The 19,124-nt window shown below is 41.6% G+C and overlaps 1 protein-coding gene and 1 long non-coding RNA gene across 29 annotated transcripts in view; one reads left to right on the forward strand and one right to left on the reverse strand.

Moving 5' to 3' along the window:
* The window catches only part of tcf7l2 (transcription factor 7 like 2), an 89,613-nt gene extending 75,073 nt beyond the window's left edge, over positions 1-14,540 (reverse strand). For 5 of the 28 annotated variants that reach the window (XM_051417327.1, XM_051417313.1, XM_051417314.1 and 2 more), the window contains exons 1-3: positions 13,854-14,538; positions 13,575-13,641; positions 13,220-13,344 (exon numbers count right to left, since the gene is read on the reverse strand). In XM_051417327.1, the coding sequence (XP_051273287.1) occupies positions 13,220-13,344; positions 13,575-13,641; positions 13,854-14,042 (381 nt within the window). In that variant the 5' untranslated portion in view covers positions 14,043-14,538. Of the gene's footprint in view, positions 1-13,219; positions 13,345-13,574; positions 13,642-13,853 lie in introns of all 28 variants that reach the window. The other 23 variants (XM_051417324.1, XM_051417316.1, XM_051417320.1 and 20 more) reach the window with 9 other exon arrangements.
* Positions 10,566-16,889, forward strand: LOC127373182 (uncharacterized). Its single transcript, XR_007886890.1, has 2 exons — positions 10,566-12,214; positions 16,295-16,889. It is a non-coding gene; the product is annotated as an uncharacterized LOC127373182 (long non-coding RNA).
* The last annotated feature ends 2,235 nt before the right edge of the window (positions 16,890-19,124 follow it).

Raw genomic sequence — 19,124 nt, forward strand, 5'->3', positions numbered from 1 at the left:
ACTTTCCAGTTGTGCCATTGCTCTGCCTGGGAGAGAAGCTACACTGCTCTTTAAAACCACAATAGTCACAGTACTATAGGAAGTCAGGGACACTAAAACTTTAGCAGAGAGAAGTTGAAGGGGCACTTTTACATTATGATGTTGTTACCAGTAAGTCTGCATTCATATTAAAAATATTTGGGTTATCAAAAAGAACTGAAATCTGTTAATCATACATGCAGAGCTAAAACCAAGTTAAAACCATAATGGAATCAAATCCTTAGAAAGCATTTTGTTGCTTTCCTTTTCATAAAGATGTTACATAGTGAAATATTTCTGAAGGCCATTATATGCCTCTTGCGGTTATTGGTGCTCCCTAGCACATGACAAATCTTCCGTCTGCAATGATGTAATCATAGCATGTGTGCAGATCTGTTGCCAATCTCCCCAAATTTGAAACACTGTGTCTCGAATTCTCTAACTGCCCATTGCACACCTTTTGTTGTTTGAGTCTTGGTGTGTGCAGTGCAATACCAGCTCTGTCAAAATGCAAGTGCATAAAAAAACAACAGATCAGCTGGACTTCAAATGTTTGCACAATGTTTAATTCCTGCCTGTAAATTCTTTGAATGCTGAATTTCCCAGGCACAGGAATGCTGTGTGTACTGTGTAACAGAATCTGTTCAGCTTCAGTTTAAGATAAAAACAGAATTCCATGTTCAAGTTTGCTTATTTTGATAGCACTTAAAACATAAGCAACGGTGCCTAAAGCAAGAAGGGAATCTATTTCAGATACAACAACAATAACATCTTTCCCTATAGAATTACAAAGACAAGAGTGCAGAAAGTATGTACGGTATACAGAGTGGCTGCAGAAAGTGCATGTAAAGGCGTATACAGCATGTTTCAGCCTTAAGCCACAGGACTGCAATGAGACCTGCACATTTGATCCCCCACCAGCAGGGAATTATAGCTGATGCTGTATCCCAATGGCCCACACTTGACTGTGGCCCTTGCAGTCTTTCCCCAGCTGCTGTACGGCAGGCCTGGGCGGCAGCGCTGGCACCTGTCTTTGACAAGCCTCGGCATTCACACTGACTCTGGTTTCCTGAGGCCGGCTGCCTGGCAGTCAGCTGACAAATGCTAACACACACTGCCTCAGACACAGACAGCAAACATGCATGCACACGGCAATCCAAATCTACAGAACCAAGAGGCACTTAAGTATGATCCCAACCACTTAAAAAGCATCGGCATCATAGTGAGAAAGGTCTTAGTCTCTCATGTTCCTCTGTCTGATAGCAAACCCTGCCCCGATTCAGGCTGCGGCTTGGAGCTGTAAACCAAAGCTTACCTCAACGCCTCTCACCCACCCGGCTATACTCTAACCACTGTTTTTGCATACCGCTCAGCTTGTGTAACCGTTGAGTGGTTTTTGCTCCAGTGAGACAATGGCTGTGTAACAGACTAAGCAGAGCGAAGCCATCTAATGTCAGTGAGTTGCAAGAGTTGATAAACACACCCTACACAAGAAAAAGAGACGAAAACAACTTAAAGCATTAAGAGCTTTCATAATAACAAAAAAAAGGTGATATAGGTGAGATTGCCAGTAGTGGAGGCAAACAATGCTCAGGCCAAAAGAAAAGATTTCTCAGGTGAGGAGGTCACCACGCTGAAGGCTTTGTGTGCCCACAGTAAACATCGACATCCACACTGTAATTATAACTCAACTTGAAACTCCTCTGAGTTCAGAGAGAGTATCAAAGTCAATCTGGGTCGGAGTGGATTGTAACAACACTCAACATTAACACAAAGCCTGTGGTAACATTTGAATGTGTTTTATTCAGTTGGCTCTTCTATGCATTCTCTGCCAGTCAACTCTAATTACATAGAAATTAAAATGTTTGTAAAGACACTACTTGATAGATTGACACTAGAACCAAAAGTGAGGTTACAGGTCTATTCTTTTAGGGCATTTAATTACTGACTGGTCACAGCACAGCCACAACTGCTGCATATAGAAAAAGAAGTCGTTTAACTCGTAGGCTGTGGGGGTGCAGACAGGACCTGATTGAGCTCTCGGTATGGCAAAGCATGATGGTACTCACTCTGCCGCCCAGTGGACCACAGCCACGTTTCCCCACCTCATTTGCAAAGCAATCCCGCTTCCCTCCCACTCAGTGCACTCAGTGCATCTTTTTGTCATTTCCATGTCCAGGCTCCATTTGTTTTGTCCGCTGAGACGGCAAAGGGGGGAGGAGTGGAGGGAAGTAAGGAGCCAGGTTTCAAGGAGACTGCTCTGCAACCAAAGAGCATCTTCACGTGAGCCCCCCCCCCCGCAACAAAAAAATACACACCCACATACACCCAACTCACCGAGGCAACACACACTCACCTCTCCCCCGCCTGACTAATGTGCCCTGACACTCGTACATCACCCGTAAATTGGCCAAATGAATTAACCACGGCCCCTGCTTAGCTTTACGGGCTTTAAATGGATTTTCTCCTCTCCTGGTCTGCCCAATAATTGCATTTATCCATCTTGTTGAAGCCAGGTTTACACACTCGCGAAGATCATGCCAATCCCCGGATACATTTTCCGCTCTGGTGGCAAGAGCGTGAGAGATTTGTCATCGGATCATAACAGGTAATTCAAACAACAATTAGCTTGACAACTCCGCCGTATGTCAATGTCTGGCTCCTTGTTGGACAGGACCTTGGTTAGAGCAGTGAGGTGCCTTCTATCTCTTCATCTGTCTGTGTATCTCTTCTTGCTGCCCTTCCCTTATGTCTCAGTGTGATAAATTGAGCCTTGTAATACTTTTTATCTATCATCCAAGCCTTCAGGTTAAAGCAGCAAACACCCACAGTAGGGAAGAAAGTAGTGGCTATCAGTCTTTCACTGTTTCATTGTTCACAAACACACATTCAGACAGAGAGCAGAGGCAGGGTGAAGGCAGAGCTGTGAACGCCGGCATCAGTGGGGGTCATATCCACACTTGTGAATGTTTGAACAGAAGTGCATTAGACACTGGGGGGGCCCAAAGGACAATTCAGCTATGTAAACATGCAGCAACTTCCTTCCCTCAGCTCCTCCAGGCCTGCACTGAGACAAGCCACTGTTTAAACAGTACACACAGCATTCCTGTGCCTGGGCCCCGGCCAGCTGCTGCATCCTCATTGCAGGCCTGCCTGCCTGCCTGCCTGCCTGCCTGAGCAGAGACAGATACAGGCCTTACAACAGCAAGGGTCATCCACAACAGACAAAGAGCTTTTATAGACATGCAAAACTGGCCTCATCTAGCAGAAATGCTCCAGAGCCCTGCACTGGCTAGAGTCCACGCTGACCTCCCACGAAAGAGAGATTAGCTATTGAAAGAACTCAAATTGTCACGTCGCCAAAGGAGCCATCCTGAAATCTACCACCACTTGACGCCACCTGTAATGATGAAGCTGTACGTTTATCTTTATTGATATTTCAAATATGCAAAGTGTGGCGACCAATAAAGATAGAGGAGGCAGTAAAGAGGAGATAAAGAGCGTCCTGGTTCTAAAGGGCACTGTGACGTGCATCATATGACACAAAGGCCACCCCTGCTCCGTGTTGCCAGTCTGTGAATCTTAACTTTCATCATGACTGCACAGGTTTCAGATTCACGGTTAATGTCTGAAAGTAACCTGTGCTTTAAATGCCAAGAGAAAGTAAAGTAAAATAACTTCCGTCTGAACTTCTGACAGTGAACTGGAAACATTTTTATAGTATACATGTTTATCATATAAATACATGGCGTTAACTCAACAAATTCACTCCAACTGAAGGATAATATTATGTTAAGGTGTTCACCACAAGCAGAGTTTGGGAGATCACAAGGATTACAGACTGTGTATATATACGTATGTATAACCAAGACATCCACAAAAAGTTACAGGCCAGTTTCTCCTTCCTTGTTTATCTACCAAAGACAAACTTTGGAATTTTGTGGTGTTCATTTTGGACTTTGACAGGGGTTGCTCCACTTAAGTAGCTTCCAAACCAAATAAGAAATTCAATCTCTCAATCCAAAAGTTTTTAAAAGGGACTGCCACAGGGGAACCTGATGGAACAAGACTTGTATCCCATTTTGGGTCAAGACCCATCATTAGAGAGACCAGGATGTAGAATAATCATCCTAAGAGAATTGCCAGAGTATGTAAACTCAAGTACGTGGACATGTGCAGGACTAATCTACATTTAATATTTACCGCAGAGGTCTCCTGAATAAGTTGTCATTCAGGCTCGGTTTTGTTAAAGGAAGACTACAATCATTACTTCCTTCCTGTGTCAATGCCTCAGCAGTGGACACCATCAGAGCTGCCAACGATGGTGAACTGCAGGTCATTATTTCAATCAAACACAAATTTCAGGGTGATTAGATTGCATTGTTTTCCACCTCCCTCTTGCCTATCTGCCTGTCTGCCAGTCCATTTAGTTCCTCTGACTGTCCGTCCATCAGTCGGTGCCTTCTGGCTGGACGTTGAAGGCCACTCATCTCACCTCAGGACGGTTGTCCAAACAAGACACTCCATTCACTCTGACCCCTAGAGGGAGGGAGGCCATTGACAATTCACTCAGTGCCTTGAGTCAATTTGTTCACTTTTGGAATTGACCCCAAACACTGCTGACACACCGTCGTCTCACTGGGGTGGAAGGAGTTTGTTGTTTTTTTGATGAACTGAGCATGAACATGCTAAACAATGTCCATACATGTGTTTTGAGTTTCAGTGCTCTGCATATTATAAGTATAGTTTAAAATGTGAAGATCCATTTTGGGAGGGAAAAAAAGAGAAACATTAATATTATTTTGAATGCAATCTAAAATGTAATTAATTAAAAAAATAACGTATACAGTCTGTAGAGTGTTGTTTACAGACTCCATACAATTAAATTTTAATCCATTTACATTTGCACAACCAATCATATTGCTTGATGCTGCATTTTGGAGCAAAATAAATACTTAATGCACTTCATACACCATTACCTGCACAATGGTTGGCAATTCAATGGTCACGTGCTAGGCGTAGGCCATGTGTGGATGTGACAAGCTGTTCACATGAAATGTTATCTAGTGCTGCACACAAGTTGACAGCTGTCTCTTTACAAGAGGCGTATTATTATTGTGTGTAAATAGGTTTCTAACAGCTGGTTTAAGAGCTAACATGGGAATTTACTCTTAATCTGTTTTCCACTGGAATTGGTTCATCAACTAGAAAAAAAAAAGAGGAATCTAACGTTGTTCCACACGGCACGCCAGTGTAAAGGGGTTACATTTTATTAGCCTTGTGCATTTTCAAGTAATCTCGCCAACATTTTTTTCCCCCCCAAATCCTACCATAATCCGCAGATTAGTAGATGAATTTATTTCTGCTTGCACTTTAAAACCTCCCTCACCTTTCGCAGGCAGTTATGAATCCACCACCTTTAACGACAAACAAGCAGACGATCACCTCATTAGTGGACTCGCTCCGCTTCCTAAACGCACACATAATCACACACACTCCTTGGAGCTTATCCTGCTACAATTAAAAGTTTAATTAGTAGATTAAAAATACATTGACTGGAGTTTTATCACCTTAAACTCCTCCATTATGTGTTTAGCACACACAACGTGCCTCCTTCCCATCAGAGTCATTTTGAATAGATTATCTGCATACAGAAATTCCCGTGACTATATTACAACTGGAGATACAAACTAGGTACAAAAACATGACAGATACCGCACACAGAGTTAGATTTTATTTATTTAATATCATGTAATAAGAAGTAAAATATTGCAGAATATAGGAGCTGAGGTAACATAAGATCTCTCCATTTTTTGTAGAAACTTTAATTCGGTGATGAGGGAGATGCCAGTATTTTCTAACACTACTCTCTGATTATTCATGTACAAGAGCAAAAACAAAAAAAAAAAAAAAGATATTAGCATGAATGAGATTCTTCTTCTGTGGTACGTTCCAGAGCATTCTACCACATCCATAAAAGGCTGGTGTACCACAGGTGTTCACTGCACACTGGCACGGCTAGTCATTATCTAGCCCGACATGATCATTAAGAGCTGTGATGGCAGTGTGGCACCTCCTCCCTGCATGCACACACACGCGCACACACAAGTTGGGGGGGGGGGAACTCCAGTGGAGACTGAAGCACTCCATATCAGTTGTTGTAAAAAAGGGGTGAGAGGGGAAGCTCCTTTCTCAACGAAAAGCATGTCAGCGCCGGTGCACTTTGACCCTTCCCATACACACTCCACAATCCAAACAGAAGGCTGGCACCACCAGAATTCCTCCAGCGTCACAGCGGCCCTCTCACCCAGAGCTTTTAAGGCTAATTTTTTGATGACGATGAGGGTGGGAAGCATGGAGAGCAACGTGGAGGGGGGAGGGGGGGTACGGGGGGGTACGGGGGCTGATTCAGAGGCAGAAACCTCACACGTGAACACATGCCTGCTCGACAAGCGTGGCTGAAAACTGAAACTTGCCTGCTCCAATCTGTGTTCCTCTCCGCTCAGTCCCTGCTGGATTTTTATATTTTCTTTTTGGTTGTTTTTTTTTAACAGGAAGATAAATGTGAAGCCTAGGGGCACTATTGTTTGGACATCTAACCAGGAACTGTCGCTGCTCTCATTGCCCTGGCATTAACAGCAATTATGCGCTCTATTCAGGCGGCTTTTGTGCGTCCGACCCCCAGCTCCCCCCCTGCCGTCGCCCCTCCGTCCCCCTCCACTCACACACACACACACGCAGTCCTAACACACATTTCCCGCTTTTCTCTGCCCCCTCCCGCCCCGTGTTTTCCCTCCCACTCCGCTACTGGTGAACTCATTTGGCTACTGGAGCACTCTGGTCCCATTATGAATGAACTTAGAGAAATATGCACATTCAGGCAAGGAAAAGACGCTGAAGAATAAATAAAAAAGAAATGCACATACCAGAAGTATTTCTGGAGCGATACCTGAGCTCTAAACAATTCTGCACACAACATTTTGTGGATTTCTTCTCTTCTTTTTTCTCAATCAAAAATGCACTGTGGTTAAAATATGGTTACATGCAAGTTTACAGCTCTGGACAAAATTCTTCAGCACTCAAACTGAACTCGCTAGAAAATGAAATTTTTCAGTGGTTTTGTAATTACGACACTTTGCGAAAAATACCAATTCTAGGTAATCACTCTCTTCAAAATAGCTAACCCTAACCTTCATATCTAAAAGATGCAATCAATAGTCATTTTAACCTTATCTTTTCAGCTGGATGCAGCGCAGTAACACTGCCAATAAAATCTAAAATGTCCAGCAACCACTTCAAATTATCTCATCACCATTTTCAATAAGTCTCCACGCAAGTTCACTCTATTGGCTGGAAAGTGAGAGGAAGCTTCACATTCTACCAACCAACACTGTCAACACGTGCATTTGTACTGGGGGCCACTTAACGGGGATGAATGGATCAGCTATGCACTGTCCTTCAGGAATTCAAAATGAAAAAAGAGCAAGAGTGTTTTGAAAAGCACTGTCAGGAAGTTTGGTGTATATTCATGTTAACGTATTTCAAAATGTAGACTTTTTCTTTTGAATGAGAAATAGAATAAGAAAAGAGTCAAAAACCAAATAATACAGAGTTCTGAGCATATCTCTGCACTGCTTTTAAAATTAAAAGTGAACTTGCCAACAGTTCTAGGGAGTGAAAAATGCGCTTCCTACCAAGTAAAATGGTAAATAAAAATAAAGCAACATGCTCTGTATGCGGATACAAATTTAACTGTTGGCTACATGCACGCACACACACAGAATAATTTAATTTCCATGTTTCAGGGAGCCCCAAGCCCTGTGGGCCAGGAGCAGAGCTAGCCTATATTTAACAGATGACAAAAGTTGCATTCCAGATGTACAGTGCTATCTTTGTGTTGAGCTCTATAGAAATGCATGGGAGAAAGAAGGAGCATGGAAGAGGGGGGGGGGCTGCTGGGAGAGGAGGGGGGGTGTACACTGGGGGTTGTGGGGGGCACCAGTGCACAGCTGCTAAACTAATGCCCCCTTTTTTTTTTTCTTTGCTCAGGCACAGAAAAGCAGAGTGTGGTGGCTCACTGACAGAAACAGGGAAGGATACAGGAGGTGAAAATGGATTTATCCATTCTGAAAATAATTTGTTTTACCTAAAAAAAAGACAGAAAACAACATCCAGGCTGTGCTGTGACTTAATGAGTAACAGGCATAATCTGTTACATTGAAGTCAAAATTAGGCATCAGATTAGCTGTTATTACATTAAAAACAATGAAGTCAATGATTTAATTAAAAAAAGGTTCAGCCCCAAACCAGACTTGACTGCAGCTAAATGTTAGCTACACCCAAACCCAGCTCACATTGCCACCAGGGAACCACTACTCCCTTTGCACTAGTTAAAAATCTGATTAGAAACACACTCACAAACTGATTTTTTTTTCCTTTTTTTTTGCCTCTGTGGTGTTTCAAGCAGAGTGACAGATCGACGAGCGCGTAAGCTCTCACACGGCTCTGCCTGCCAACATCATCAGCATTAGATAATTAAGCCCCGCTAGCTGAGAGAAAGAAATATATATATATCTCCTCAGTAAATATTTACTGCACAAATCTTTTCCATTCATTCACCAGGCACTAACAAAACCTTACTGTACTCCCTCTCCCTCTCTTTCTGAGTCCCCCCCCCAACACACACACACACACATACACACACACACACACACAACCACCACCCCCCACCCCTACATCTGCGATTCATTGACTTTACAATTTACCACATGTCGAGATGGGAGAGGTCGAGCCTCCATCTGAATCACGGCACAAATATGCGAGTGATTTATTGTTTTAAAAACCCTGGGCCGATTTAGTGCAACTCCACTTTTCCTGAGCATTACTCCTATTGGCAGACCATGAACAATTACAGTTTGGACTAATTAAGCTCCGAGAATGTGCTGTGCACCGCTAATGTCTAGCAGACCCCAATTTTAGTTTAATGGTGCCAAACTTTGCTTCCCAGCCCCCCCTTTCTCTAACTTAACTCCTCAAATCCAAAGCAGATTGTGCTTTTTATGACTGTTTATTGAGTCGAAGAAAAATAAGGACCTTTTCTTTTCCCTCTCCTCGCATAGGATGAGAGAAACGGCAGAGAGAGAGGAAGAGAGAGAGGGAGCACATAAAGGAGTAGTGGGAGGGAGAGAGAGAGAGAGCGGGAGCCGCTTCCGCCATACTTTGTAAACAAAAGTGATTTGCAAGACAAAAGGAGCGCAACCTTCCAACTAAATTCAGAGTGCATTTTGCGGCTAGAGGCACAAAATGTGGCCGCGTCGTGCCACGAAACCCCCCGCGGACACCAATTAGGCCCTATTAACATGTAAAGCCAATTTGATAAGGTGTGGGCCCTATCCTTTAAATCCGCATTAAACTATCTTTCCTCTTGTCACAGCCAAAAATCCATTTACAGCAGCCGAACACACATAATCCATATGATATACCATTGTTATGCTTATGCTGCTGCCATGTTAAGGAAAGATACTGTCTGTCTGTGTCAATTATAACAGATAAGGCCACAGCAATGTGTGCACGAGAGCACAAAGGCGGTGGTGTTGCATTCACTTGTGCATGTTCATTACAATAATCTGACCAGAAAATCCTCCATTATTTTCTTCCTAAAATAAAAAACGATAAAGGAAGTAGTCAGCCTCTATGAAAGTGGATTTATTTTTTCAGAAAGGTAAATCTGCGGCAACACGAGCGATCCTGGCACGACAACACAACTGAAACAAAGAGGGAAAAGGGGAGAAAAGCTATTGTTTCAACCACACAAAGCCTTTCCACCGTCTTGTAGTAGAATCGCCACGGGTTCTGGGAGCGTCTTTTTTCACTCTAAACACAGCGGTGGATGCTTGGTGTTGCGTTTTCATCCCCCCTGCTCCCCCCTCCCCCCCCCAACCACTTTCTTGTTCTTTTTTAAACTACTCGTAATTATACATCGAAACTCAAAACCTCCGCCAAAAGTCTCCAGGCTTGGAGAATTATGGGGCCAGGGGTGGCGTCAAATATCTTAACATTCATAAGTCCGAGAGGCAGTAAATAAAGCCAGTGGATTTACGGCCCTGCAGCCCCGATGCAGGAGAGCTGGCCGCCCAGATCCCTGAGCCTCTGCGTCTCCAGACCTGTTGAGGTGTGATGTTAGCCCACAGCACCGGAGTTAACCCGCCGCCTTTTTTCACAAGACCTGTGTTAGCATCGGCAGGAAACAAAAGGTAGACAGAGAGAGCAAAGGGAACAGGGAGAAAAGTGAAAGGAGATAGAAAACCGGGGTGAACTGGGCAGGCCACTTCTCCAATTCGACCTGCACCCAATGATCCAGCAGGCCTTTGTGTGAGGTTTAGGGAGGAGGGAGACGGCAGGGAGAGCAGAGGAGGAGAGGAGGACAAGAAGGCTTTTAAAGCCCGGGCACAACGTCATGTCAGATTGCTAAATGATACTAAATTGTGAGCCTCCTTGGACTTAGGTGGTAGGAAAAACAAATTCTCACTGATTATGGCTCCCAGAGGTCAGACAAATTATGGTAACCGCCACATGCAGGAATTTTTTTTTCTCCCCCTCAAGTCATGTAATAACAAAAATCACTGAAATATCCACATAGATCAGGATTAGTGCCAACTGACAGAAAAAAACATATAAATTAAACACTTTTTCTCTGAGAGATGCCTCAATATTTGACCATACAGAAATAAGAAATCTCAATTTAAAATCATTTATATTAAAACATAAAAAATACAGATTGAAAGGCCTAGATGCTGAAATCCACATCCTAAAAATAATACCACAGCATCACCCGAACCGAGAGGAGCAGACGAGGAAAAATGAAGGGAAAAGCAGCGAGAATCAAAGCCTTTTGTGACAAGACAGAGAAAGTCTCATTCCAATAATACTAGCAGTCATATTCAGTGCCTCACATGACATGTTAGGGAGCAAGACAGCTAATCAATGTCCAGGTGAATTATTTATGCCAGCTTTAAGTCTAATACATTTATATTACAGCGACCGCTGACTTCAAAGCTCTAATGGCTGGACACACAGGGCGCTGCAGACAGTGGGGGCCGAGGCTGTACAGTAGGAAGATCACCGCAAGCCGAAAAAACCATGTTCATCTACAGTCACTGTTCAGGTAGCGAATTAAGCTGTAATAAACGCTGTCTCCTAATTTGCAATATAAAGCACCTCCTCAATAATCAGTAGTGACTTTTCAGTTTTTGTAATGACTTTATCTTGTGTACAAGAAATTGGCGCTGGAGAGGAAATTTAAAAAAAATCAAATCAAAGAACATGTAAGAAAATAAAAAAAGAAAGAAAGAAAATTTGAATTAAGTCTGAAAATAGTATTTCAGGAGTGGAATTAAGAGAGCAAAGGTCACCACTGTCTCGCCGCAGCATCCTCCAGCCATGCTACACAATTTACTGCTTTTCTAACTGCTGCATAAGCACAATGAAATGAGCGCTCCATGGACTAGTACAGGACACAGTACTGTGATAGCCACAAAGACAACTACAAACCTCTGCCACTGAAACAAGGAAGTGCCTCAGTTCAAATTATGTGTGTTGTTGTGAACGTGTGTTTGTGGCAGTACTGATGAGAATAATGAGTGACTAATTCCACATACCAGCCAGTAGCGTTAACAAGACTGGCTGACTAAGAGGGAAAGAATGGCAAAATGTTCTCATATGTGCATATGCCGGGAATGATAAAATCTTATAAAACCATAAAACACAAACAGAGAGAATTGCGTAAGCAGCAGCAGCAGAAATTATTTCATGTGAAACTCTGGGTGATCATGTTGAACTCAGAAGCACAAATTGTGTCAAACACAAAGGAAGGCATTACGTGTCAGATGTGCATTTATTTTCAAGGTGTGCACAAGCGCACAAAAAAACAAAATTGAGGTAACAAATATCAGTTTCGTTAGCCAGAGCTGAGGTGGTAGGTGGTGGTGGTGGGGGGTGTTGGGGTGGTGGGGTCATATTTCCTAATGCCTGGTCTTTGCCTTAACCTTGTAAAATGAGATGACAGGTCCTAAAGTGCAGACTTGTAATTGCAACCGTTTAAAATAGGGGGGCAAAAAAACACCCAATGGTTGAGGAAAATTATTCCGCTTAAGGATTGCTATTGCCCAGTGGGACTAGCGAGGTGCTGAGCAAATGAGTAAGTGTGCATAATTATAGCACGGCTGATTGTGTCTAAATAACATGAATTTATTTATAAATATGGGTTTACATGGCCCATGCTTTTTTTTTTCTCTCTTTTTTTTTAAGGAATAGAAGCAAAGCTGGTGCACATGCAGATCACCAGCATAGTGTTGCACTTCATCATTTCCATTCAATAAATCACACATTTTAAAAATATATATGTCAATATGAAAAAATATATAGTTGCGATAGAAAAAAACAATATTTCTATTTCATGCACCTTTCCTCTTTATGTCTTTACACGTTTTGACACATGCAAATCAGCCTGAGAATCTCATTTGCATATTGATTTTTTATTTGTGTAGTTTCTTTTTACATTGCTTTACAGTGCGTGCAGTGTGTCAGAAAGTCAGTGTAAAGGTCTGAATGCTCATGCAGCTCGAGTGAGAAAAAAGGGCATGTTTGATGAGGCTGTGCAAACACAAGCCAATTGCATTATTCAGTGGGTTAAAAACCATGCACTTGTAGCGTGGAATACAGCAGAGCCTGCACAATAATAACGCAATTATAACACACAAAAATTATAGATTTTAATTTTTTTTTTATGTCGTGCATTTAATTTAAAGGCTGCAAAAAAAAAAATTCAACAAGTTAAAAAAAAAAAAAAAAAAAAGTAATCTGCACATGACCTGTCACAGAACCACAGTGTCCATATTTTCATTGCAATCCTAGCGCTTAGCCCTGTTAGCATGCTAGCTGCTGTCCATAACACACACACACACACACACACACACACACACACACACACACACTGGCAGCTGCAGGCGGACATGCATGCCATTGTACTGTACACTTCATGAGGAGTTGCAAAAACTTGGCTCTACATTTTTATCGGCTGCACTTTCTGGGTGACAACACTCACTGCCTCCGTTGTATGCTCGGCAGTGTGTGTGTGTGTGTGTGTGTGTGTGTGAGCAGTGTGTGTGTGTCTGCACATACAGTTGTAAATAAATGAACTTACTGTGCGTGCTGTTGGAGAAAGTGATCCATTGGGAAGGTAGGGGCTTGTGAGATCGGGGATCATTATAAATGGATAGCCCGGGTACGGTGGGCTCTTGAACAGCCCTCCATCTTGCCTTTTCGCAGCTAACATGGCGGGGGGGGAAAAAAGAAGAAAACTTTTTTTATAAAGTGGCCTTGGAAAACTCTTATTTTCCCCCCTTTCTTTCTCTCCACAAAAATAAATGCATTAGAGTAATAAAGCGGAGGAGACCCCCCCTCCGTCAGGCACATGTAATGTCATGGTGCACAACACACACACACACAAAAAAAAATAAAAAATAAAAGAAGAGTGGAAGAATAAACGAGAAACTCACCCTCCTCTAAACTTTCTCTTGTTTTGTCTCTGAAAGTTTCAGATCTAGGCGGAGGCCGTCTTTCCGCCTTGAAATGCAATGAAAACACAGGGATTGCGTTAAAGTTAACACGATGGTGGGTGGATAGTTAAACTTTCTGTTCAAGTCTACCAAGTGTTTAAACATGTCACATAATCGCAGGCCCCCCTAAAAGAAAAAGGAAAAACTTAAAAACCAGCTCCGGGGACGATCGATCCCCCCCGATTCTCTTTTTTTCCTTTTTTAAAGTCTGCAACTTACCTCTGAATCCGACGAGCTGTTTTGATTCGTTTCCGACTCGTTTACAAGAGAAGATTTGACATCGGCTAAATCCCTTTCTGCCGAGGAGTTCTCCGAAATTTTCTCTTCCTGCTCTCCTTCGTCTTTGAAGGAAATCATTTCATCGTTTGCACCCAGATCGTCCCCTCCACCGCCGTTGAGCTGCGGCATTTTTCCCGAGCAATTTTTTTTTTTTTTTTTTTTTTTCGTGCAGGGGGGGCAAAAACACGAAGTTTTAAACCCTTGATCTCGGTGATCTAGAAAGTCCGAGTTTAAGTTTTTTGGGGGGTTCTGTATTGGCGTTTTCCAAAAGCTCTGGCGGTCTGTACAAAACTAAAAAAGAAGGGAATCTTGGCAGAAAAAGGAAGCCGGAGAAGGAGCCGAGCCGCTCGGATTGAGTGAGTTGAAGTTGGTCGGAGTGGTTTTCAGTTCAAAGGCGGCGCTGATTGACAGATAGAGAGGGATGGAAATAGAGAGAGTCTGGATTCAGGATTATTGACAGGGAGAAACACACAAGAAACTAATGAGATTCAAACAGGGAGGGACTTGAAGTGACGTTTTCATAAATAGGAGGAAAAAGAGAGAGAGAGAGAGAGAGAAAGAGAGAGAGGAGGGGGAGAGAGAGAGAGAGAGAGAAAGGAGAGAGAGAGAGGCTGGAGGAAGCCGTCGGACGACTGCAGTGAAAAAGCATGTGAGGGAAGGAAAAAGGCAGTTTGGGAGCAGGACAGTGATGGTAAAATAGGAGGAAGATAGGAGTTGCTAGCAAATGTGGATTAAACGCACATATGGGCGGTCTCCCGGTGGAGAAAGGAAGAGGGGAAAAAAATGAAAAGGAGGTACTTCCTCAGGCTGTTTGCAACCAGTTTGACTCCACCATCCCCGAGCCAGTCTGTCACACTGAGGGGGCCACATTAAGTTAACATTAACAGCTTTAAAATTCAACTTTTGTTTTGTTTTTAAAAAATCACATTCAGGCTCTATATAACCTACTTTTTTAAATCTGTCCCCCCCCCCACCCTCCTTTTTTTTTTATTATTTATTTATTTTTTGCTTACTAAATACAAGAGACCTATCAAAGCAGTATAAAAGCTATTACTCCAAGCTTGTTTTCCAATTTTATCTGCTTTGTCAGTTGCTTTTAGATCTATTTTTCATTATATTAGATAATGTTTCCTCAGATCTATTTTTTGGGATGGAGGGTGTTATTGCATCCTGCTTTTCTTGACAGGTGTGATGTCCTCTGGGACTAACCTGAATTCCACACTGGCAGCACAGGCTGTTTTTATTCTTCTCTTCTTCCCACAGCAGCCAGACTGGACACAAATAACTGATGCAGATTTTAGATGATCCACTGCTGTGTGTTATTCTTATAGAAATGCAGCCTGGAAAAAGACAAGTGTGTATTGTAGGTGATAGAGTTTAAGGAAATAGAATTAGACCATGTGAAATTATGAAATTATAAGATATATTTTACAGTGTTTGTCTAGAAAACCATGTTTTGTTTTTGTTACCTACATTTTAACAAGCACGCCGGCTTTTCTATAAAGTCAGTTAGACATTTTTTATTTACTGTGTTCCTATTAATTAACAATACAAATGTAACAACAAAGAGAAAAATGCTAAAATGTAAAATATTGAACAATTTAATCAGAGTTAAAACAGCTTAATTAGGGATAAAGGCAAAATAAAAATACCCCCCCAAAAAAAATAAAAATAATAATAATGTAGCTGCCCAGCTGAAATGTATATAAAAGCCAATGGGGGATGGAAAAAAAAGCTTTCTTCAGCTAAACAAGGGGATTGTGTATGTGTGTGCTTGTGTGTGTGTGTATGTCGGTGATGAGCTCAGCACCGGTGATTCAGTAACCTTATCTCATCAGCTCAGGAAATGCAGTTTCTGTTATAGCCGATATTTGATGGAGCAATCACAAAAATCAACAATGAATTTCAGATGCAACTGCAAGTGAGCTGAAACATACATCCAGGTGACACTTACACTCTGTTGCAACATGGTTGGCTCCTTTCAAGCAAAATAAATCACTATAAGATCAAAAGAAGACACAGAATTGCTGATTAAAAAAATATTGTTTCATGTCATCATGCTGTTAGATGCATAAAAACCAATATTATGACAGTAATTCCTCTGTATCTGCTCTCAGCAGTGTTGTCAAACAGCTGTGATGAGGAATTATGTACACAGTGTAGCACCAAAGTGTTGTGAATCTGCCTACCAACGCACCTAGACCAGGCAACACCATGAAAGCAGACTATTCCGCTCAATGATCACTGATGTGCTTTATCTGGATGAGGTGAAAGCAGTGTTTGTGTTAGCTGGCTGCAGCCCAGCCAGCAGTGTTAGGGAGCAGAGAGGAAGGTAAAAGGGATCGCCGTCTCTGGTTCTCATCCAGTGTGTCTGTGTTTAGGCAGCCGGTGGAAGAAGAGGCTCCCCGCCGCTTGGGGCCCTCCAAAACTGAGCCCACACAGACCAGACCAAAGCAGAGGAGCTCCAAGCTGGCCTCTCCCCGGATTGCCACAGCAGGTACCTGAGAGTTTACTGGGGGCTGGCAGCGTGTTATCATGCCTGCCGTGGGGGACACCTGCCTCTGATGCCGCCCTGGTGATTCTAATCTACAGGACCCTTTAATAAGATGATGATAGGCTGCATTGCCGGCGCTGCTCTGAATGATGGAGTAGGAGCAAGCGCGGCTTTCTGTTGCTGTTGTTTATATTGTTATGGGTTTTTGCACGCTCACTTCTGCTCCACATGCACAATGTGGATTGTCTCACCCATGCACTTGCACGTCTCTTGAGTGTGGAGGAAGTCAGAGGCATCACCAGCGTCTGATCAGCTTTCTTCATCAGCTCTGATGATGAAGCCATACACTGATTCTGACCTGGGCAAGTTTGAATTGTTCATCATTCAAACTGTGGCAGATTTAATTATACATATGTCTCTGTGTCCTATACAATTTTAAGCTATAAAATGCAAAACACTTGAAATAAAACATTACACTTTCACACCTTACGCCTCATTGTGTTGCTGACTACTGGGATTCTTGTACTGAGCTTTGAAACTAATTGTAAGTGCTTAACATATTTTTACTCTTGTATCCATATGTATGTTTGCTTTCATGCTATTTATCTTGGACATAGACAGAAAATCATAATGAAGACAAACAAACATTTGAAATATATATAACAATATATACGATAGGTATACATGATTTACCAATTGATTTTGCTTGTATAAAGCCTGTTTGTTTTTGTTTTTTTACATTTTTAAGATCGTACCACCCCTACAGGTAGCCAGATATTTCCATTTTTTTTTCTGTATGTTTTTTCTGAATGTGCTGTAATAATCTTTTCAGTTTCAGATGATTCTAGGGACATGATGTCTTTTAATGTTGAATGATTAAATCGATCCATAGTCAGCAAGCACTGTTTGAATAAGCAGACTGAATGGAGCTCTTTTCAAAGAGGGGTGAGTGTTTAATATCAAGAATCTCTTAAATCCTTTTAATCCCACCGCACACACGTATGTTTATGTTTGTAGATCTTGTGGTTTAAAAGTGAAAAAAAAATAAAAATTGAATCTGTATAATTAAATTAACATATATGTAGTCTGGACTACAGGGTTTATACATGGTCTATATGGGGAAGCTTTTATTCCATATTTTATTAAATATTAATTTGTCGTAAAATTATGTTTGTCCAACCTTCACTAACTGCTTTGTAATTTTGATTAAACAGCTTTTGCCCTGTTTTGGCTCCTACAGTAGGAATGTGTGGTAAATTCTACACAAGTACTCAAAGAAACTGATTTTAAAAATCCCTCACACAGAGCACCAAACTACTTTGAGAAATCACCTACTTTTCTGTGAACACCCTCATTGTTTCATCTTAAGCAGGGAAGGTAGCAGCAGCGCACAGTGCACATCCTCTATGTTTGCAAACAGTTAATTACCCATCATGCATGTTGCCAACCATACCAGCTAAAAGGTCTCTCATTGCTGATTAACATATTACTGCTGGACATTTTCTCCTTTTTCCCTCACAAAAATATGCTTGTTTTAAGGCAACTGTGGTTTGATTTATTCCAGTAATGAAGTTTGTTCACTTGATAATAAGTGAAACTTAACATTTAACTTTAGTTGCATTCAGTAGAGTGCAAATTCCCTCTATTGTTGGGAGAGATGCTGTTAAGTATTTTGGCATTTATTGTCAGCACAGCTCATATAAATTCTATCACCGGGATAATATTGTGGTTAGCCATAATTACATGTATACTAATGGTCCTCATCATTTTTTGGAATGGACAGGATGGAGAAGTAGATGTCTGATTTACCTGATTATGAAAAGGCCGTTTCATGCTGTATATTATTCATTAGAGTAAAAGCAAATCAGACTACAAATATCTAGATTGTGCTTGCATTTGTGTGTAAATGGTTAATTGTGTTTTCTTGAATAGTGTTCTTATTACTGTGCTTGTTAAATTCAGCACATCACTGTTCTCTATGCAGAATATTTCTGTGTGTACTTATTTTAATTACTCTGAGAAAATATTCATTCAGGCTCTGCTGGCTCGGGATTTATATTCTATACATCAAAACATGATAAATGATGAGGAAAGTGCTGTCTTCAAATATGCGTTATTATATACATTATGTATAAACACTGTATATAACACTGTGTATTTAGGTTTTCTCTCATTGTACTTGCAGAAAAGGAGCTTCTCTGCTCCCTTGCCACTCAGTTTTCTAATCATTTGACACAATAGGACAATACTTTTGATAAATACAAATAAAAACGTTGTACACAGGAATTAAGTCCTTGGATTTTAAAAGAGTGTTATGTTGACCAAAGCGCACAGGCTGAGGCTGGTGTATGTTTCACATATAGAAACTGTTGGAATTGTTCAGTGATGCTCATGTAGAGAAATACTTTATAAATGCTGAGTGAAAGTCAACAATGTCTGAGGGAGTAGTTTTGCAAGTAAACATTTGTACTGAAAAACACCCTATTGAAAATATGGCAAACATATTTTTCTTTTTCAGACATGTATTTACTCTCTGTTTACAGTCCACAAACACAAATCACAATGAAGACAGCGGAGGAAGCGAATAACAGTGTAATGAAGAGTGAGTCACACTGGCCTGTGACTCTGCACTCATCTAAAATCAATATGACCCCCCCAGAGACGTTTCAACTAATATAACAAACAGCTTAACAAGCATTTCATTAGGTTAAAAGTTT

The sequence above is a fragment of the Dicentrarchus labrax genome, unplaced genomic scaffold (genome assembly GCF_905237075.1).
Source record: "Dicentrarchus labrax unplaced genomic scaffold, dlabrax2021, whole genome shotgun sequence".
Classification (NCBI taxonomy): Eukaryota; Metazoa; Chordata; class Actinopteri; family Moronidae; genus Dicentrarchus; species Dicentrarchus labrax.